Source organism: Mytilus edulis, chromosome 5 (genome assembly GCF_963676685.1).
Source record: "Mytilus edulis chromosome 5, xbMytEdul2.2, whole genome shotgun sequence".
Taxonomy (NCBI): domain Eukaryota; kingdom Metazoa; phylum Mollusca; class Bivalvia; order Mytilida; family Mytilidae; genus Mytilus; species Mytilus edulis.
In genome coordinates this window covers 52,233,977-52,257,789 of record NC_092348.1, presented here as the reverse complement: position 1 = coordinate 52,257,789, position 23,813 = coordinate 52,233,977, and the positions used below count along the sequence as shown (strand labels likewise).

General features: G+C 32.6%; 1 protein-coding gene across 3 annotated transcripts in view; it reads left to right on the top strand.

The window, feature by feature from the left end:
* The window catches only part of LOC139525466 (coiled-coil domain-containing protein 149-like), a 193,143-nt gene that overhangs the window by 156,036 nt on the left and 13,294 nt on the right, over positions 1-23,813 (top strand). For all 3 annotated transcript variants that reach the window (XM_071320820.1, XM_071320822.1, XM_071320821.1), the window contains exons 9-11: positions 498-636; positions 9,990-10,066; positions 15,516-15,941. In XM_071320820.1, the coding sequence (XP_071176921.1) occupies positions 498-636; positions 9,990-10,066; positions 15,516-15,941 (642 nt within the window). The remainder of the gene's footprint in view (positions 1-497; positions 637-9,989; positions 10,067-15,515; positions 15,942-23,813) is intronic.

Below are 23,813 nucleotides of genomic sequence, written 5' to 3'. Positions count from 1 at the left end.
TGACCTTGACCTAATTTTCATGGTTCAGTGGTCAAAATTAAGTTTTTGAGTTTTGATCAATTTTTCTAATACTGTATGCAATAGGTCAACTATATTTGGTGTATGGAAATATTAATTTTTATGATTTATATGTCAGTTGCACAGGTTTTTTTTTTACTTTTATCTCATTTTCATGGTTCATTGCTAAGTGTTAAGTATTTGTGTTTGGTCTGTTTTTCTTTAATTTATAAGCAATAGGTCAACTTTATTTGTTGTATAGAAGAATTGTTAGCTGTGCATGTCTGCCTGGCATGGTTCATCTGACCTTGACCTCATTTTCATGGTTCATTGACCAATGTTTAGTTTTCTTGGTTAATGTTGAGTTTATGTGACAGTTATAATAAAGCTTTATATTTAGGACTATCAACATAATATCAATGATTAGTAAAGAAGGCGAGACATTTTAGCATGTGCACTCTTGTTTTAATAATAAAAGAAAAGATTTCTTCTTTTTCCAGTACATCAGATTTTAGAGGACCACACACAGATGGCAGCTACACCCCAAGCTATGTCAGACCTTCAGGCTCTTGCGTCAGCTTTGCTTGAAACTGTCAATGATAAAAACTTAGCTTTGTCTCATCAAAGAAAAACAAACAAGTAAGTAAATAATTGAATATGAAAAGTGTGTGTGAGGCTGTGATTTTTAGGCCATAAAAAAGAATACATTAGTTTGCCCTTACCCTACCTATCCAGAAAAAAGATTCCTATCAGTACTCAAAATACTTTACTGCCCTGATGTTTGAAATTGATTCTTTGTCGAGCTTGCGACTTTTGTCGCAGAAAGCTTGACATAGGGATAGTGATCCGGCGGTGGCGGCGTTAGCTTACTTCTTCAATGCTTTTAATTTTAGAAGGTGGAAGACCTGGATCCCCATACTTTGTACATGGATGCCTCATGATACGAAGTTTCTGTAAGTCACATGTCCAATGTCCTTGACCTCATTTTCATGGTTTAGTGACTACTTGGAAAAAAGTTAAGATTTTTGTAATGTTAAATTCCCTCTTATTGTAAGTAATAGGATAACTATATTTGGTATGTGTGTACCTTGCAAGGTCCTCATGCTTGTCAGACAGTTTTCACTTGACCTCAACCTAATTTCATTGATCAGTGAACAAGGTTAAGTTTTGGAGGTCAAATCCATATCTCAGATTCTATAAGCAATAGGTCTATATAAAAAAAGAAAATGTGGTATGATTGCCAATGAGACAACTGTCCACAAGACACCAACATGACACATACATTAACAACTATAGGTCACCATACTGCCTTCAACAATGAGCAAAGCCCATACCGCATAGTCAGCTATAAAAGACCCCCATATGACAATGTAAAACAATTCAAACCAGAAAACTAACTTCCTTATTTATATAAAAAAAAAATGAATATTTGGTGTATGGAATGACTAGGCTGTACATGGTAAACTGGCATCTTACCTTGACCTCATTTCCATGGTTCAGTGGTTATAGTTAAGTTTTTATATGTCTGAAAAATTGGTCGTATATTGGTATCACAGCGTTGTCTGCAGCGTTGTCAGCGTTGTACGAAGACAGATTGTTTCCGGATAATAACTTTTGAATACGTAAAATGAAATCAATAGAATTTTAACATGATGTCTATAACCATTAACGGAAGCTGCGGATTGATTTTGGGGATGATGGTCCCAAAAGTTTAGAAATTAACAGTCTAGGAATAAAGGGCAAAATAGGGGCCAAAACAAGCATTTTTCTAGTTTCAAGTTAATAACTTGTGTGTAACTGTACTGTGTATGGATCTCTCTGACAAAATGACAGGGTAGGGGGGGGGGGGGGGGGGGTATTTGTTTACAATTTTTTTTCTTCTTCAAATTTCTCAAATTCTACATTTTTGAAAAGTTTAAAGAAGAAATCTTTAATTGCACAATATTAAGCAATAGATTTGTAAGATCTTGACATTGTTTTGTGTCAGAAACTCATTTTATGTCACAAATTTTATCGCAATCCAAATTCAGAGCTGTATCAAGCTTAAATGTGGTCGTATAAAGCTGCATCCTGCAGAGCACCTGGTTGTGTTTTGGTCTGTTTGTCTTATACTGTATGTTATAGGTCTACTATATTTAGTGAATGGAATGATTGTAAGGTGTACATGTCTAGCTGACAGGTGTTATCCGACCTTGACCTCATTTTCATGGTTCAGTGGTCAAAGTTAAGTTTTGAGTTTTGGTCTTTTTTCTTATACTATATGCAATGGAAATATTTTATGATCTATATGTCAGTCGCTTTTTATTTGACACTGACCTCATTTTCACGGTTAATTGCACTGTGTTAAGTGTTTGTGTTTTGGTCTGTTTTTCTAAAACTAGAAGCAATAGGTCAACTATATCTGTTGTATGAAAGAACTGTTAGCTGTACATGCCTGCCTGGTATGGTTCATCTGACCTTGACATCATTTTCATGGTTCATTGGTCACTGTTTAGTTTTCATGGTTAATGTGAAGTTTATGTGACAGTTTTACAGTACAAAGCTTTATATTTAGGACTGTCAACATAATATTAATGATTAGTAAAGAAGGCGAGACATTTCAGCGTGTGCACTCTTGTTTAAATCAGATATAATAACATGTAGGCATGAAGACTAAAAAACATCTGACACTCTAATTGATGAAAGAAAGAAAAGAAAGTCCCTACCAACCTACCGACTATCTCTACCTTGGGCATGTTAGGGTAGGGTTTGGACAAGCCAAAATATTTATAAGTGTGGTCTTACTTAAAAGGGACAACAAGAAATATATTATATTAAACAGAAAAAAAGACAAAATTTTACATGAACACGCAACACCTCCAGAGAATAGACATACACACAAAGTTAAAAGATGGCAAATGAGTGGTTGTATTTTGATGCTGTATATCATGAAAAATAAAAATTGAGAATGGAAATGGGGAAGATGTCAGAGAGACAACAATGCGACTAAAGAGCAGATAACAGGTGAAGGTCACCAATGGGTCTTCAATGCAGCGACAAAATTTGATTGTCATTTATTGTTTTGAACATACATTAAGCCGTTTTCTTGTACAGATTTGAGAGAACTTGCATTAATAGAAAACTAGATTGATCAAATCACAACAAACTGATAACTCATGTGTCCAAGACCATAATAACAATCAGAACTCTTCCAAAGGATTTAGTCTAAAGATGACTTTTTATACCTGCCAACTTTTGAAAATCTCCATGGGGGTTTAATTGTGTGACAACAATTTTAAATGTTGAATACAGATGTGGCATTTTTTAATCGTGCTCTTTTGTGCGCTAGTAAAAAAGAGGGTCATATCTGTTTTATATGGGTGATGAGCTTATAAGCTTTTCTTGTTTTGCATGATTTTAGTACTTATATTTTTGTGAAGAAAAAATGATCATGTAGCTAGAATACCGGTAGCAGGATATAGCTTCTTCAATAGACACAAGAATATTAAAGTGATTGTTAATATCAAATATAAAAATATATGCACATAGAAAGAAATATATATCTGATTCCTTGTGAAAAATAAAAGATAGAACATTCTCCTTTAATTGATTTTGTAATTTAATTACAAGAATAAGAATGACAACATGTATGATCTATTACCTTCAGTGTATTATCCATAAGCTACTTTTAAGTATGTTTATGGTAGAACTTTGTCAATCAGTCATGATTTACTTTTTAAGCTGTGTAAGAAACTTTCTTGCAGTTGAAAATTGGTCCGACATGATCACCATTACAATTCTCAGTTCTAAACAAGTTCAAAATTTAGCACATTTGCAGTTGAAAATACCCAAAGATCAGGTGAAACAATTAATAGCTGATCACGGTTGTCTTCCTTGGGAAAAGATTGGGGAAAGTTCATAAGACCACAGACCTGGCACAATTAATTTCCCAATCATTTCTTTATAACGTTTTTTTTTCTGTGAAATAAAAAAAAATAATACACTGTGAATTTTAATTTTTTTGTGTTTTGTGTAATGTTTAACCAAGGAATAGATTACCTTAGCCGGATTTCGCACAACCTTCTGGAATTTTGGGTCCTCAATGCTCTTCAACTTGTATTTGTTTGGTTTTATAACTATTTTGATCTGAGAGTCACTAATGAGTCTTATGTAGACGAAACGCGCGTCTGGCGTATTAAATTATAATTCTGGTACCTTTGATAACTAAAGCATAAGTCTCACATTATTTTATGTCCACTTTGAAGGAAAATACTTACTGTATAGTTCATTAAATTAGCCAAAACACATCCCTACTGGTATGGACAAGTCAATAGATATTCCAAAAACTATAAATTGTACCTTTGCAACTGGCCTAATCACACATTCCCACAACTGAATAGTTAAAATAATGCATCTAACAATTCATATTAACTCTTATTTTATTTCCACCCTATAAAAACTAAGAAATCAGGAAGGCAGAGAATGAAAAAAAGAAAAAAGACACCTTAACTTAACTATATTCGTGGACAAACAGGGTCATTAATTGTGGTCTGGGGCCTATTTGGTGTGAAAAACTTGGTATGACATAAGCTTTAGGTATTATGAGACAGATTATCCAGTTTCAAAGCCATATTATATGAATTAAAGAAAATGTGGTCTTTTTTTATATCTGAACTAATTTTGGGGCCCTTTATAGCTTGTTGTTCGGTGTGAGCTAAGGCTCCGTGTTGAAGGCCGTACTTTAACCTATAATGGTTTACTTTTTAAATTGTTATTTGTATGGAGAGTTGTCTCATTGGCACTCACACCACATCTTCCTATATCTATTTGGTTGCTGAATTGTGATGTTGAAATAGAAAACAAATCAACTATAACCAACTATAAAATTTTGGCTTAAAAAACAAAAAGATACAAAACTGTGCACTTTTAATGTCTCTAAGTATATGATATCATTTATCTACAGTAAAAGATAGCAAACTGAATCTTTAAAAAATTGGCAAACTTAATTTTCAATGACCATGGGCCAAAAAATAGAGGTTTTCAAATAAAGCGAGGCTGAAATATGAAATGTAATATTTTCCACAAAAAACAATTTTCAGAAGTTATTAAAAGTTAGAAAAAAACATCTTCTATTACAAATGTACTTTTCATGGAAATATAAGTTTCAAATAGCATAACACATGACAATGAAATGGTCTTAAGGGATGTCAAGCTTAAAAAATAAATGATATGGGAGATGGACATATGCTTGTATTTGCTCAAATCTTTGCTGAGATAAGATGAAACATGACACCTGGATGTAACAAGACATTTGCTTTCAACTTTATATTTAGATATTATGATCTGATGCCAAGTTTATTCATTTAACTGTTGAAAACCTGCATGAAATTTCAGCCTCAAAGGCTGAACCCCTAGCTATTCAACAGAAGAAAATAAAGGTAGTCTTGAATTTTTTTTATTTCTGGTAAATGTATAGAAAAAAATAATTTGACTCATCACTGAAGAGAAGAAAAATTGTTTGTTTTAAAAAAATGACAGAAAAAAATATTTGTTAACTTATTTAAAACATGATTGATTGATTGATTTTTGGTTGCTTTACGCCGCATTAGCACATAAAGGCTATATCGCGGCGATTTAAAACATGAAAAACATAGTTGGACATCATGTATTTTTACAACTGAAAGAGAAGAAAAAACTCTGACTGAAAAAGACGGGGTATTATAAGGTTTGATTCTATTATTGTCAAGCTTGTGACTTATTATTGTCGCCAAAGCAAGACACTGTGATTCTTCATTCCGGCTGCAGCATCCAGAAAATTTCACTCTTTGGTTAAAGGTTTTGAAACTGGGACAGAAGCTTGTTATGTTCTAAATCACTTAATAGCATATTTTGCATCAAATCTATATAGTATCACTATCAGTATAAAATTTCTATGATTTATAATATCAGTAACCCAATAGTCATCTACCTAGGAGTTCGACCATACTCAATATGAAGTTGCATTCACAAAGTAAGTTGAAGTTCAACTAAAACTATTCAGTATTCAGCAACACAAAGGCAAAATTAAATGAGTGCCAATGAGACAACTCTCCATATGTATTTATATATATTTGTGCCACTTGACATTAAACTCTAATCTATCATCATAATCATGAAATGTACATTAATTTCAGAGCTCTATCAACATTACTTTAAAAATTAGAATGTAATATGCTGTTTGTTATTAGATTCCTATAGTATAGATACAGCCATTCTTCTATAGAATGGCTACAATATGATAAAAGTGTCTTGTATATTTAAATTCTCCACTAATATATCATCTATGACTTTTTTGTCGAGCCTGTGACTTCTGTCGCAGAAAGCTCAACATAGGGATAGTGATCTGCGGCGTCGTGGTCTAACTTCTTAAAAGCTTTATACTTTAGAAGATAAACAACATAGATGCTTTATACTTTGTATATAGACGCCTTATGTAAGGAAGTTTCAGTATGTCATATGTCAATTGACATTGACCTCATTTTCATGGTTCTGTGAATACTTGGAAAAAAAGTGGAGATTTGTAATGTTAGTTTCTTTTTTATGTGAAGATGTGGTATGAGGGCCAATGAGACAAATCTTATTTTTATATATCATTAAAGACCTTTTTTTGTTAGCCAGTTGTACAAATGTTATGAAGTATCAATCATAACATGGATATAACTGTATTGAACTCTGAAAAGTATCGAAAAAAGTTCAATTCCATGTGATGAATGATGAATTTTTATAATGATAGAGCATTGACCTGAGTTAACCTCTGTTGATGTAATTTATCACACAAATCTCTAGAAATTGTTTCAACTGCATTTAAGAAATTACTGTCATTTGGAAGTTTAGAACCCACTAGTTTTTTGCAGTCAACAATTGATTGGCTTAATGTTTCCTTATTTTGAAAATTAGTTTTCCGCTGATGGGGCATAGAAATAGACATCTAGTGAGAAAATGTTGAAGGTTTTCTTCCTCAAGTTTGCATAGCGGGCAAATTGGGTCTGTATTAAAAATAGCTTTAGCTGCTTGTTAAAGGTTATGTCCATGTTAGTATTATATCTTTTGTTGTGGCTTTCTTTGTATTCCCTGGAATTTACATGTAAAGTAAAACCTGTAACTTACCTGTAAATCCAATTATGAGAAAATATAAATCGGCGCAAATGAAAAAATGAAATCGGCGCAAATGAAAGAATGAAAGTTTTCAAAATCGGCGCAAATGTCATACGCCGCTATAAGCAATGGGTCTACTATACTTAGTGTATTGAACGATTGTAAGGTGTACATGCCCACTGGCAAGTGTCATCTGACCTTGAAATTATTTTCATGTTTCGGTGGTCATAGTCAAGTTTTTGTGTTTCAGATTTTTGTCTCGCCTTGACGGAGTCAAAAAACAAGACATAGGTGTGCTGTTTCCGGCGACGGCGTCAACTATGTATTAGTGTGTGATTAGGTCTAGTTTATGGTGAACCACAGTGTTAGGTCAATGATATTTGGTATGCAGTTGTTTAAGCATTGGCACATCTTATTTCCATGGAGAATATTTGGTCCTGACCCTTCAGTCATGGTCTATTGACTTCGAAACGTTTGCTTATTTTACATGTATTAGTTTGTGATTAGGTCAGTTTATGGGGAACCGCAAGTGGTAGGTCAATGATATTTGGTATGCAGTTATTATAGATAGATAGATAGATAGATAGATAGATAGATAGATAGATAGATAGATACTTTATTCTCTAAAAACTAAATACAAGTTTACAGAGAAACATACAATATAATACAATACAATACAATATAAGCATTGGCATATCTCATTTTCATGGAGATAATTTGGCTCCGCCCCCTTAGTCATGGTCTATTGACTTTTAAAATTTTTCAAAGTTATCATGATTAGGTTCTGACTAGGTCAGTTCAAGTGGAACCATTTGTGGTAGGTCAATGTTAATTGGTATTCAGTTGTATAAGCATTGGCACATCTCAATTTCCATGGAGAATATTTGGCCTCGCCCCTCAGTCACAGTCTAATGACTTTGAAACTTATCTTAGTTTACATGTATTAGTTTACAAGTTAATGTTAGTATTTAGGTTTGGTAACAACTCATAATTAGTCAATGGTATTTGGTATGCAGTTGTATTAGCATTGGCACATCTCATTTACATGGAGATTGTTGAGCCATGTCATTCAGTCATGGTTCATTGACTTTAAATATTTCCATAACTTTTGTAAGATGTAAGTATTGCTATTTTGATTTCAACATTTGCATAATCAAAATTACAAAAAGGCGAGACATAATTCTGTGATAACAGTTTATTTTTCTTATAACTATATTTGGTATATGGAAATATTTTGAATAAATTTAGATGTCAGTCTTGCAGATTTTATTTGATCTTGACCTCATTTTCATAGTTAATCTCTCAGTGTTTTTATGTTTTGGTCTGGGTTTTTTTTTATCTCACCTGACCCGAAGGTCCAACTGAGCTTTTCTCATCACTTGGCGTCTGTCATCTGTCGTCCGTCGTCGTCGTCGTTAACTTTTTTTATATTTTGAACTTCTTCTAGAGAACCACTGAATGGAATGAAACCGAACATAGCATAAATGTTCCTTATGAGGTGTTGACCAAGTGTTGTTACTTTGTAGCCGATCCATCATCAAAGATGGCCGCCAGCGGGGGACTTAGTTTAACATAGGACCCTAAGGAAAATGCATACAAATGACTTCTTTTAGAGAACCACGAATGGAATGAAACCAAACATAGCATGAGTGTTCCTTATGAGGTGCTGACCAAGTGTTGTTACTTTGTCGTCGATCCAGCATCCAAGATGGCCACCAGCGGGAGACTTAGTTTAACATAGGACTCTATTTGAAATGCATACAAATGACTTCTTTTAGAGGACCACTGAATGGAATAAAACCAAACATAGCATGAATGTTCCTTATGAGGTGCTGACAAAGTGCTGTTACTTTGTCGCCTATCCAACACCCAAGATTGCCGCCAGCGGACGACTTAGTTTTACATAGGACCCTACGGCAAATGCACACAAATGACTTCTTTTAGAGAACCACTGAATTGAATGAAACCAAACATAGACTAAATGCTCTTTATGAGGTGATGACCAATTGTTGTTACTTTGTAGCCGATCCATCATCCAAGATGGCCGCCAGCCAGAGACTTAGTTTAGCATAGCAACCTATGGGAAATACATACAAATGTTTTCTTTTAGAGAACCACTGCATGGAATGAACCAAATATAGTATGAATGTTCCTTTTGAGATGCTGACCAAGTGTTATTACTTTGTCGCCCATCCAACATCCAAGATGGCCGCCAGCGAGAGACTTAGTTTAACATAGGACCCTTTGGGAAATGCATACAAATGACTTCTTTTTGAAAATCACAGAATGGAATGGCATATTACTTTTTTTAAACCAAATCTGATCTTTTTTTTTATGATTTCAAAAACCAAAGTAGATTCAGGTGAGCGAGCCTCTTGTTTTTAAAGCAATAGGTCAACTATATTTATTGTATGGAAGGATTGTAAGGTGTTAGTCAATGTCAAGTTTTCATGTTTAAAGTTTGTTTCTTATGTACTACATTGTTATAAGCAATACGTCAACTATATTTAATGCAGATATTGATTTAAAAAGTTGTACATGTCTGTATGTCATTATACATCTAACCTTGACATAATTTTCAAGGTTCATTGGTCAATGTTTAGTTTTCTTGGTTAAGTTTGTTTCTTAGAAATTACAAGTGATATGTCAACTATATTTGGTGAAATGAATATGATTGTAAGGTGTACATGTTTTTCTCGTTCAGTCTATCTGTCCTTGCCATCATTTTCTTGGATCGTGTTAAGTTTATGTGAAAGTTGTAGTATAGCTTTATTATTAGGACTATCAACATATTAATATCAATGGTTAGTAAAGAAGGCGAGATATTTCAGCTTGTGCACTCTTGTTAAAGTAGCTAAAGGGTTGTTGTTCTTTTTCAGAATTTTAGGGAATAGAGTTTCAGAACTAGAAAAAAAGATCAAGACATTAGAAGTTGCTGGATTATGGAATGTACCATGTGTGTGTTACAACTAAATGAGTATTTACTGTTACAATCAGAGTTATGTCCTATAAGGGTACTAACATTGCACTTGGTTACTTACTCTCGCAAATTAAAATTTTAACATGATTTTGGTATTCATGAATAGGTTGCATACGATTTTGATTATCTTCCCAACTTCAATCGAGGTTCTAGAAAATTGATTTACATAGAATCTGAACTGGAAAACACATTTAATAGCAAAACTTATTTTACTAGATACGATTCATGGTGGTCAAACTGCACATTTGATTGCATCTACATATAACAGGCTATTATTTGATTTTGGAATTATTTTTTATTATATTGAATTTGCATAATTTCTTGTGCTTGAAATTTTTAATGAATTCCATGTTTATTTGGTATTAAAATGTTTTGAGCGGTTCATAACACTTTCTATACAATGTATTTTGTATAGATAGTGTTGTGCACGGCACAGTTCATTCTATTGAAAATGGCACAGTTCATTCTATTGAAAATGTTCTATCTTATTTGTAATAGAAATTTCTGTATGCGCAGCACAGAACATTAAAGCACAGAATAAACATGGAATTTTTTTTTAATTTCAAGAACAAGAAATTATGCAAATTCCATAATTTAAAATAATTCCAAGTTCAAATAATAGGCTGTTATATGGTTGTTATCTGCAAGTTGAGGGTTTAACCCAATGAAATTGTATAGATGAATGCGTATTCGGGATCGGCCATTCCACGCTCACACAAGTTTTTGGTTATATGTCCGATACTTTTTGGTCCACCCATAACATATAAAAATCTACCGTGAAAAAGTTTGTAGCCACCTATTTTCCAACACCTATTTGTTTTTCCCCTATACCACATTTCCGATGTTTTTCTTTTTGTTATTAATCTTATCATCACCAGGAAAAGAAGTGTAGAAATATTGTCTAAAGGTAAATTATTTTCTTTTACCATTTGGATAAAAGATAAAAAAAATAAAAAAAAACACTAGCCAAATTAAGTTTTTAAGATTTTGAAATCGTAAAGAATAGTAGTGTCATCGCCTTTTTGTCTGCTTGAAGCTGTACTTTCATTTGATGATAAAAATGCCGTAGAGTGTTTCATTGGAGAGAGTAATCGAATCCATTTTGGAGTGAGTGCTTTTTGTGGCGTGCACGAGTGCTTTTGAGAGGAACCTGGTAAAGAATTTGATGCCAATGATGAAGTGTGACTGTTGGTGGCTTCGGCCAAATCTTATACGGAGCTCTGTTCTATGATTTTCCTCCATGTTTCGGTGTATTGAGCCACAGTCGTGAATTTTTCTGACCATGATAGTGACTGAAATTTTGACACCCAAGCGACACTTTATATTTTGATGAAAAACTAGTTTTAAAACCAACAATTAATTTTAAGTAGGATTAAAATTTAAGTAAGATTAGCTGGTGTTTTATAAAATTCCATGAAAGGAATTCAATTCTATATAAATGATACAGACTATAGTCGTCTAAAATAGTTTTTTATCCAGAAATTTGCAGAAAACTAGGGAGAGGTGTTTGAGAAAACAGAGCACTGAAAACGACTGCTTCTGCTTGCAGGAAATAGATTATATATCAGTTCCTTCTGTGCCATACATAATGTGGTACTAAGAGTTCTAAAAAAAGAAATTTTGATACTTGAACTTACTTTGATAGTTTTTCGTCACTTCGAAATTGCCACCTCGTGTCAAAAATAGCCGACACTCCGCATGTGGCGTTCTACACGGTGATCTTTGTCATTTCAAAATTCTTGAATCGTAAATTGTCAATTTGTATATTGATGTTTTGTAATCCTGGTACCTTTGATAACTATTTAAACCACTGGATCTATGCCACTGCTGGTGGACGTTGACAGCCCAGTAGTCAACACAACAGTAATGTGGTCATTTTTATAAATTTTCTGTTTACCAAACTTTTAATTTTTCGAAAAACTAAGGATTTTTTTTATACCAGGCATAGATTACCTTAGCCGTATTTGGCACAACTTTTTGGAATTTTGGATCCTCAATGCTCTACAACTTTGAACTTGTTTGGCTTTATAAATATATTTTGATATGAGCGTCACTAATTAGTCTTATGTAGATGTAACGCGTGTCTGGCGTACTAAATTATACTAAACTATTGTCACTTGTAGATTCGTTAAATGTCAATATGTGAAGTGTCAATGTGTGAAATGTCATCATTGTATTATGCTAACAATCATTATGACGACAGATGGCGCCCAGTTTCTTCTTCGGTGTATAAGCCTCCTGTAAGTAGAGGCACGGCCATATGGAACATATACATTAGTAATTTAAATCAATTATGTTCGGCACATATATATAAAACAAAACAAGTAGATTAATACATTGTTTGTTTTATATGGCTTGTATTCCAGGGATTCGATTTTATATAAAGGTGACCTCAAATAAACATGTTTGTTTACTGTACTGGTCACCAAACCTGTGATAGGGTGTTTCACTTCCTGTATTAAGGTATATATAGATATGTCGCTCAAATGGGCTTCCTTATATATCAACTTCGCAAATATAAATAACTGCCACTTTCTACTTAATATTTGACAGGGTCAAAATTAGACTAAATATATACATGAAATATAAGACGGTGCTGGAAAATTTATACTTATATTGTTCTGGGCCACAAATTTTGGACCACATGTATAATGGGAGAAATTTGTTGATATTATTCTTTAATATTATAATCTCAATATGCAAATTTCAGAGAAGAATGTAATTATCTAATGTTTTTTTAACACATGAAGCAAATGGACAAACATTCTTTATTTACTGGGCTCCGAAATTTTCAGCCCCGAAAAGTGAATGTGATGGTTCTAGTATTTGAAAAAGTCTGAAGAAATCACATAATTGGTCGTTCATTTTAGGTCCGCGTTTAGTTTTTTCTTGTTTCTTTAGATTTTATTACAAAATAGTACATATTCAATACAGTTTTAATATATATAGTAAACATTAACTAAGTGACTCATTTAAAATAAAACTTCATTCATTTTGTTTTGCAAAATACAAATTTGATGTAAAACATTTTTTATCTTTGACTCGGTCAAATATTAATTAGAAAGTGATAGTAATCTATTTGCGAAGTTGATAAGGAAGCCCATTCCAGCGACACATCTATATATACCTTATTACCTTACCTACTATAGATTTATAGAGATACGCTTGGTTAAAGGACTACATGTGGTGATAATGTATATTTGATATAGGGTGTCCTAAAAAAATAAAGGGACAATATAAACCCTACATGATATGTTACCATATGGGACTAGTAAAGAGTTACTGCCCTTTCAAAACAAAATAAAAAGCCACAATGTGGCTGCCACAACCCTTTATAAACACAACACGGTGTTGAGGGAAAATCTGAAAGGATTCAACAAACAAAGAAATTAATAATGAAAGGTTCAAATAAGTTCTTAAAACATAATTAAAGCTAACAAGTTTTATTGTTGGCATAACGGAGTTACTGCCCTTGCCAAAAGAAAAAAAGAAATCTGAAGTGATTCAACAGACGGAGAAATTGATCATATAATGAACGATTGAAATAAAACAATGTTAAAGCTAAAAAGTGGTTATTGATGTCATTTGTTTTCTGTTTGGACAAATGGAAGTAGGATCTTCATACTAAGTATTGGAGACTTGATCACTTTGATAGGCCGCTAGTCAAAATACCAAATGTGAAGATAGTCGGTCAGATAAATATGTTACACCTCGTGCTAGTGACCTACTACGATAAATATAAGTGTCAGTAAATTCCATTTGGAATTCCATATCGCTCTCACCACATATATGTCGTTTTAGGTCACTAACACACCATGTAACTAATTATACAGGAAGTGATACACCCCATCACAGATGTGGTGACCAGTTCAGTTAACGAACATGCTTATTCGAGTCACCTCTATTATTTATAAAACCGAGTCCCTGGTATACATGACATATAAAACAAACAATGTATTTATCTATTTGGTTTTTTTTTATATCTGTATGTGCTGCATATAATTCATTTAAATTACTTATGTATGTGTTCCAGAGCATAATAATAGTTGGACCGTACGCGTACGGTCTAGTACGAGCCGGATCTTATATGTATTTGGATCAGTATGGATTAATTTTAGCCGACATATCTTTTATTGGCTTTTACAAATCAATATTATTACAATTAGATGAATAAAGTGAATAAGCGAACATTCAATTTAAATTATGTATTTTTTAATTGTTTATATGAATCCTTATTTAAGTTTTTAGTTATTTTATTTCTATAGACTTTTTTTTATAATTTCTTACCAGTATTTTTGTAGATTTTGGTAGTAAAGGCCTCTGCTGGTGGATTTTTAGTCCCAGAGGGTATCACCACCCCAGTAGCCAGTACTTCGGTATTGGCATGAAAATACGGATTTGTTTGTGTTATTAAAATTTACTGTTACAAAATGATAGAAATTATTATAAATTAAGGAATGTATCTTCCTCATGCAAAGCTCTGATTCCTTTCACGGATTTGGCTATACTTTTTGGACCTTTTGAATTATAGCTCTTCATCTTTTATATAAGCTTTGGATTTGAAATATTTTGGCCACGAGCATCACTGAAGAGACATGTATTGTCGAAATGCGCATCTGGTGCAAGAAAATTGGTACCGTTAATTTTGTTCTTAAATATTCTTCAAAAAAATCTTCCGACATTTGGATTACTTCCAATAACTTCCAATTTCAATGAGTGAAAATTAATTACATGTAATTTGCTAAATACAGGAGATTTACAGATTAGAATATTAAACCTGTAATTTTTAAATAGTTAAAAAAAAAGTTTTTATTCAATTTACAAGTTAACTTTTAAAATTGATTCGAGATTTCAGTTATCTTATCTGTAATATATATTCTAGTCTAATAAGTAAACTTGACCAACTTCTTAAAATTTGTCAGACCGTACATTCCATATGGTGGTGCTCCTTCTTACAGGAGACTTATACGCCGAAGAAGAAACTGAGCGCCATCTGTCGTCATTATGATCGTTAACATAATACAACAATGACATTTCACACATCAACATTGAACACATTGACATTTAACAAATCGACAAGTAACAAATTATCCATATACAAATTGTCAATTTACGAATTAAGATTTTTGAAAGACAAAGATACAAGTTGCAAATTTACAATTTACGAATTAAGAAATTGAAATTACACATTTACGCTATACAAATTGACAATTTATACTTTGAGGACTTACACACATTGACAATTTACAAATTGACAATTTACGTATTAATAATTTTAATCCTAATGGTATTCATACTTGTGTCCTATTGACAAAATTTTCTTTTATAAACATAAGCCTGTAACTTGTTTTTAGGGAAAAGTTGAAAATCACAAGAACTAAATTAAATTGATGTAAACATATTTCACTCTACTTTGTCATTTAAGGCAATCTTCCAAACCTGGAAAAGTTGAGGGCAGAGTGTGAAGATGTAAAGACACTAATTCCGCTCATGTCTCAATCAAGTGAAGATACAGCACAAGATACAGGTCAAGATATTGATCACTTCAATAATGATAACCTAGAGTGTGACCTTACCAGTCATTCCAGCAGTGAAACGACAAGTCCCACACATTGTAGTTATATTAATTCTCCTGATAACAGCCTTGTGCTTCATGGAGATATTACAAATACTAATTTTAACAGTTCATTTATGCAACTTCAGGGTGTGTCAAAAGACTATGGAAATTCTGCTGAATTCCTTTCTCCAGATCATAATGCAGTTTCACTGGATGACCTAGACCTTCTTCCTACAAAGGAGGAAATAGTGAAATGTACTGAAAGAGATGATTTAAAACAGAGCAATTTATTGTGTAAGTGAATTTAAAGGGCAAAATTTATTTATCTAGATATTTTTATTGTGCTTTATTATACTAAGGACATGTGGTATGATTGCCATGAGACAAGTATCCCAAGAGTTTTGATGATGTGAATATAAGTAAAAGTAGGTGACCTTAAAGCCTTCAATAATGACAAAACTAATACTGTAGTCAGTTATAAAAGAACTCAACTGGACATAATGTAAATGAATTCAAATGAAAAAACTAAATGACAAAACAATAAACAAAAGCAACACATATGACACACACTACTTAAAAAAAAATTACAAGCTCCTTGCATAGGACAAATCATAGAGAATGTAGAGTAGCTTAGCATGTTTGCAAGAACTCAGCTCTTCCTCTAAGCTTGGAAATGTGTGATACTGTACAACATAAGAAAATGTTTGTATAGGACTGGTACTACAAAAAAATCATTCCATGCTGTTTACTTTACATCTTAAACTACAATAGTTCTTTCTTTTCTAAAAAAAATTTAAAAAAAGGTACACAGATAGTAACAATAAGTTCTCCTCTATGAGGCCCTCAGATACATGAATTAGACTTTTTACCGGATTTGTTATAACATGAGCAACACGACGGGTGCCACATATAAAGCAGGATCTGCTTACCCTTCCAGTGCACCTGAGATCACCCCTGGCTTATGGTGGGGTTCGTGTTGCTTATTCTTTAGTTTTCTATGTTGTGTCACGTGTAGTATTGTTTGTCTTTTTTATTTTTAGCCATGGCGTTGTCAGTTTATTTTCGAGTTTGACTGTCCCTCTGGTATCTTTCGTCCCTCTTTTACATTACAATCAAAAACAGATGTGTACACATTGTCAATTTACATTTGAGCACTTAAGTGTATTATTATAAACATAAGAGAAAAAATTGCTCAAGATGGACTTGTAAAAAAATGAAAAATCTGAGGAAAAAAACAGAGTTCAACACATAAACCTCATTGACCACCAGATGAGCTAAGCTGTTTAAGAAATCTTTTCTTTACTTTGCAATACTGGGAATACAAATTCAGGCATTAGATATCAAAATTGAAGTTCTTAATTATAAATGCAATACTCAAGAAGTCTCATAATTGGCAATTTTAAAAACCTCACAATAATTTTTGATTTTACAGTAATCTCAGAAATATTAGAATTGTCTTCTTTTTTGGTAAAATATATTTTAATTTTAATAATGAAGAATTCATGATTACCCATGCATTAAGTTAGTAAATTTTAAAATTTAATTTTGAATTTGATTACAATATTTTTATAAAGTAACTTGCAGTACCACAATTTATTATTTCACGGTTAACTCAAGAAATCTTGTTAATTTATGCTGAGTCATCATAGTTAGGTCCCAGGACTTTCCCAATCATCATGAAATATTTATAAAACTCCATATTTGAATTTCTTTAAAATCTCTGATTTAAACCAGATTTTGTGAAATTCTGTATGTTCTTTTTTTTTTAACCTTATGTAGGTTGCATTTCTGTAAATATAGACAATGCAAATTCTCATAGGAACTCCTTTTGCGGCTAAAACTTTTACTATGAAGTTTTGTAAACCATTATCCTAGAATGGAAAGTTGATAATCAGTACTATTTTATTCAAAGGTCAAACCTAGGGCTGTGCGGCATTTTTTCAACATTTGTTTGCCGAACTTGTTAGAGTTTAAACTTATACTAAAATTCTCTTTTACCCCTACCTGTACTCTTTGCCAACTTTAGAATTCATTTTTCACCGCAATAGTATGTTTTTTAAACTGGTAACAGTCCCAAGTTATGTCTCTATGAGATGAAACATAGAGATCATATCTAGGAACCAGTCTGTCAACAAATCAATTATCTATGAATATAATATATCTCCCCAAAAAAGGTGTGGTTTGAGAAACAGCTGTTTTTACAAAGTTCAACCTATACTAACATTTATTCAAACAGAAAACTCTCTGAAAGCACATTTTCTCACAAAAATACTTATTTATCAGAATAACAGCCTTTAAAGAAATCACTGCATATACTTTAAGTTACCTTTTACAGTACATGTTATACCCCTACCCCTGTTTCAATTTTTTTTTAAATTTGAAAACAAGACATATTATTGCCAGCTTTCACAGGTTTTCTGACATGAAATGTATTGAACATGTTTAAAATTATTCTGATAACAAATTAAAAGCATTTAAGAATACTATAACTGTAAGGTCCAACATTCAAGATTATAGAAAATATGCAATCCTGCCTCTGCCTCCAGTTCACATCTTACTGTAACCCTATTTGTCAGTTTTATACGACCGCAAAAAATCTTTTTGGGCGGTATAATGCTATCATATGGTCGGCGTTGTCTGCGTCGTCCAAAACGCATTTGGTTTCTGGACAATAATTTGTTTAAGTCTAAGGATCTCTATAAACATTTACCAGAAGGTTCAATATCACTTAACATAAGGTTTCAAATGATTAGGAATTAAGGGTAAAAAGGAGGCCAAAACAAACTGTTTTGTAGTTTGTGGACAATAACTTGTGTATTAGTGTATGGATCTCTTTGAAATTGTACTGCAAGGTTCCATACTACAAAGGGAAGGGTTGGATAGAATTAGGGGGTAATTGCTCTAAAAGGGGGAGGCAAAAAGTGTGTGAGGGGGATTATTTTAAGGGGTTCATATTATTTTTTCTTTAAAAATTTTCAAAGTGTCAAAAAGTAATCGTCAATTACACAAATTTGCGCTATAGATTTTAAGAATCTTTCACCACATCTATTTTGTGTCAGACACATATATTCCTTCAAAAATTCGATCACGTTCGAAATGTGTCCCAACTATTCTGGGTTCGACTCCTGCGTTCGTTATAGGCTGCACTCAGCAAAGCAAGGTATCATACCACAAAGGGAAAGCTGGGATTGAGTTTGGGGTAAGTACTTAAGGTGGGGAGGGGGGTAAAACAAATTTGGGGGGTCATAATTTTGGGTTTTTTCCCCATTAAATTTGCTATGTTTACAATCATTATTTCTGATTGATATAAAAAAAAAAGAAAAAAAATACAAATATGGCAAGAGATACACACCCAACATGATGTGTAAATTTTTATATGAAGTATTGTGCAATAGCAGGAAATCTTCAATGGCATAGTATTGCGAAATAGCAAAACATCTTCAATTGCACAGTATTGCGCAAAAGCAATAAATATTCAATTGCATAGTATTGTGCAATAGCAAAAAATCTTCAATTGAACAGTATTGCACAATAGCAAGAAATATCCAATTGCACAGTATTGCGCAATAGCACTATACTGACTAATATCCAGAAATCTTGCAAGAAATATTCAATTGCATAGTATTTTGCAATAGCAAGAAATCTTCAATTGAACAGTATTGTGAAATAGCAAGAAATATTCAATTACACAGTATTGTGCAATAGCAAGAAATCTTCAATGGCTGCAGTATTTTTCGCAATAGCAAGAAAACTTCAATTGCACAGTATTGCACAATAGCAAGAAATATCCAATTGCACAGTATTGCGCAATAACACTATACTGACCAATATCCAGAAATCTTCAATTGCATAGTATTACGCAATTGCAAGAAATATCCAATTGCACAGTATTGCACAATAGAAAGAAATCCTCAATTGCACAGTATTGGGCAGAGGCACAATATTGCACAATATCACAGTATTAGCTGTATTTGGTAAAACTTTTAGGAATTTTGGTCTTCAATGCTCTTCAACTTCGTACTTTATTTGGCCTGTTTAATTATTTGGGATTCGAGCGTCACTAATGAGTCTTTTGAAGATGCAACGAACGTCTGGCGTAAATACAAAATTGAATTCTGGTGTCTATGATGCGTTTATTTAATGCAAATATTTCAATCCATTTCAAAATTTCAAAGATCTGTTACCACATTTATTTTGTGTCAGAAACCTTTATTATGTAAAAAAATGGATCACAATCAAAATTCAGACTGTATGATATCAAGCTATGATATTGTGTAAATACTTGCACGTACTGTTCAATGTTCGACCTCTGTTGTGGCATCTGGTCGCGCTCGGCGAAGCATTTTATTTGTTATTATCTTGAATATTATTTAAAATATTGATTAACTGTAGACGGCAACAATCTTCAGCAAAGTAAAATCTACAAAAAAATTAAGATGGCCAAAATTGTCAATTGATTCCTTAAGGAGTAATCGCCTATTATTGGACAATGTTACTCAATTTGATCGTCATGTTTGCTAATATTTAATTTAATCCTCTGAAACTACTGCGTCTAATACTTCTAAACTTAAACTGAATGTTCATTAGGGAAGCTGTATTATAAATTATATCAAAAGTTTTATTAAAAAAAAATGGGCACTATCGCTAAAAATAGAACATAGGGATCGGATGCAAATTTTGGCTTTTACCTCAAAAACTATAGCAGTAAGATCAAAGGTGACATAGTGTTAAAGTGATGAATGATGGATAAATCAAAATGTCTGCTATGTAATTTGGACCACCTATTGTAGAGTTTTCTGTCCGAAATAGTTTATTTTTAGTGGGATGTTGAATACTTGGTAGTGGGTTTGAAACCACCCCTACCAAAAAAAATGGCATTTTCAGTCTATTTTTTCGATTTTAATACGACCTTGAGAGGTGAGCATAAACCAAACTTTGTTTCTTTGTCATTTAATTATCCCTTGTGGTTACAGCAGTCCAACCCATACCAACTGACGAAGTCCTTGCTATGTCTTATGGCACATCAGGCAAGAACACGTTTCTTCCGCTCTTTTGTTTGCTTTTCTTTTTACTGTGCCCCAGGTATATCCCCTTTCTTTAAATTCGATTTCTATAATGCGTCTTCATGTTGCTTTTGGTCTTTCGTTTTTTTATTTTTATTGCTGGTGTCCATCTTAGGGCTACCTTGGTCATGTGTCTTCAGATGATTTGTGTAGAACATGACCATGCAACCTCCATCTCTTAGTATCAACAAAGTCTCAATGTCCTTGGTGTTTATGATCCCCTGTATGCCTTTGTTTGTCCAGAATATTTTCATTATCTTCCTCATATATATGTCAGGAAGCTGCAGAGTATTTTGATATCTTTCTGAGTCATTCTCTAGTACTGAATCATATACAATTGATAAAGGTGTACATATAATACACAGCTGTTATAGAGTCTAAGCTTGGTCTTCTTTGAAAACGCTTTTTTTTCCGAAAATTGGCTAATGAAAACTGATCTAGCTTTTCCAATATCTCTTTCAGCAACACCTTTTGTTGTTATACAACTTCCTAGGTGAATAAATAAGTCTACTGTATTCAGCTGTTTCTCTCTACAAAAACGACGGGCAGTCTCTTTGTTTTGAGGCACATTAACTTTATCTTTTTGGCATTGATCTCAATTCTAATCATTCCAGCATATTTTTCTAGCTTTCTGGTCTTCTCCTGTATAAAGGTCTTCGGTATGCAATAAAAGTGCTAAATCATGAACTTATTTTGTATCCTCAATCGTCAGTCCATCTCAGTCCGGTTTAACTTTCTGCTAAGGTCTTTCCCGTTACCCAATCAATGGCAATTATTAAAAGAACAGACGAAATAACACATCCTTGCCGTACTTTTGATTTTACAAGGAAAGTAGTGTCAGCTTCAGAGTTAAAGGTACATGAGAAGTTTGCATAGAACTGCTCGATGAGTTGCACTATCTTACTTGAAACTCCATAGTTTTAAAAATTTCCAAAGACCTTCCCTGTGTAAGCTGTCTATGGCTTTTTCGAAGTCCATATCATTCACAAGCAGTTGTATCTGTCACTCATGCACTACAAAAGTCCAAAAGTCTGAAAAAAACAGTATTTGTCTTAATTTGCATGAACAATTACTCGACAATCTCCAAAAGTATGACTTGTGTCTTATTTTTTTTTAACAAATTCTAACTTATATTAAATTTGAATGAAATTTCCTCGACATATTCTCGACATTCGGATTATGCTCTTACATTTCTTGACAACATCTTGACATTTGAATACTGTCTTGAAATTTCTCGACAGATTCTCTGCATTCTTTTTTTTTCAGTATAGCTTGGCATATTCTGAACATTTTGAATTGTGTCTTAAATTTACTTAACAAACTGTGTTTTACAAAGCATGATTATTTACAAACCAACATTTAAATTGGTTTATATCAACATAGCAATATTTGTATTTATAAAATATTTATACAACCAAATTTTCAATTATTTTAAATGTACATGCCCAGCTTTTGTAAGTGTAACTTGAAACAACAATATAATATATAAAGAAAAATAATCATGCGTCTCTTTTGTTTTTATGTTAAATAATTTCATTTCATAAATTTTTTCTGATAAATCAATAAGACTATACAAATCCTTGGAATAATTAGTATACAATAATACTTTGCTATTTATTAAAACCATAGTTTGATACATTAATTGTTTCTTTACCATATTAACACTGAATATTATGCATGTAGAATGACATTTGTCTATAGTATGATTGGTTTAAATCATTTAGCAATTATTTATAAGATCAGAAGAAAATTTGTGTTATGTTATCTGTTGCAATATATATATTAAGTATTATATGTGGACAAGATGTTCCCAATAAAATTAAGGTATTCCAAATAAGTTATACTCACCCCAGGGTACACGCGACTGTCATATGGAAAATTACTGCTTTACCTGTAATCAGCGATGCAACTTATCAGTTGTGTGACCATAAGAACTGCAACCAGAGTTCATTTTTTTAAACTTTAATGGTCCAGAAGAACACACACCTAAATTATATATCGATGGAAAGAGGAAAACGTGTATAATAAGAAAAGTTGGGTCGTAAAAATCCAGAGTGGTCACAATTTTGTGAAATTGAGGTAAAAGGTCAGACCTAAAAATATCAACATTTCAACCACAAGGACAAAAAGGAGAAATATTTTGATATTTATTCAATAGAATGCTACAAAAACGATTCAATCATAAGCATATGGTATAAACGATGTTAAAACGACAAATTTGACTACTTATATGAAAAGCTGCCATTAAAAAATGGCGTTGATTTGGAACCTTCTGATTTTTTTTCCATTTAAGACATACCAAAAGAAGAAGTGGCCTTGACCTTTTCACATCCATAAACTTTCATATTGTGTATAGTATTTCACTATAGTATATTACAGAATTATTTTCTAAAGTATAAAACACCAGTTTATCAAATTATTTCAATATTTTTTCTATCTTTGAAAAAAACAAAATTCAAGCGCTGAAACAGTGTTTTTAATTTTGCATCTTAAAGGTTGTGTATTTTGTGAAAATTAGTATCTAGTTATAGATAAACACATATTGTGTATTTGCAAAGTCTAGACAGGGCAGTTATAACACAAAATATACTATAGTCACACGAGGCGAATGCGAAGTTTAAAAAAAATGAGTGTACAACAAAGTCAGTTGCATGAACATTTTTTTAGTGGGATAATCCTGGTCAAAAAGTTAACTCATTAATTTTTTAAGGGAAGGATGAAAAATTATACAATGCAATGCCAATTTTCTAATGTTGTAATTCAAAATCAGTCATGGTCCTTATATAACTTTTAAAAGTGACACACAATAGCTCAAGTATTCATAAAATAGGGACATGAATCAATCTCTTAGTCATCATATGCGGATTCAGTACGCGTATTAGCATTACAAGACACTTCCTTTTTTTATAAGAACAAGTTCGGCGTAGGACAGAGTTTGTTCAAAGCAAACACATTTTTTGAGTACAAATGCTATCTGGAGCGTAAATACCGTCATGATACGGTCAAACTCGTCAGATATAGTTTTACCTTTGCATAGGAAACACAAAAGAAATGTGAGTACAAAGTTTCGATCAATGTTAGTGACCCATATTCCCATATGCAT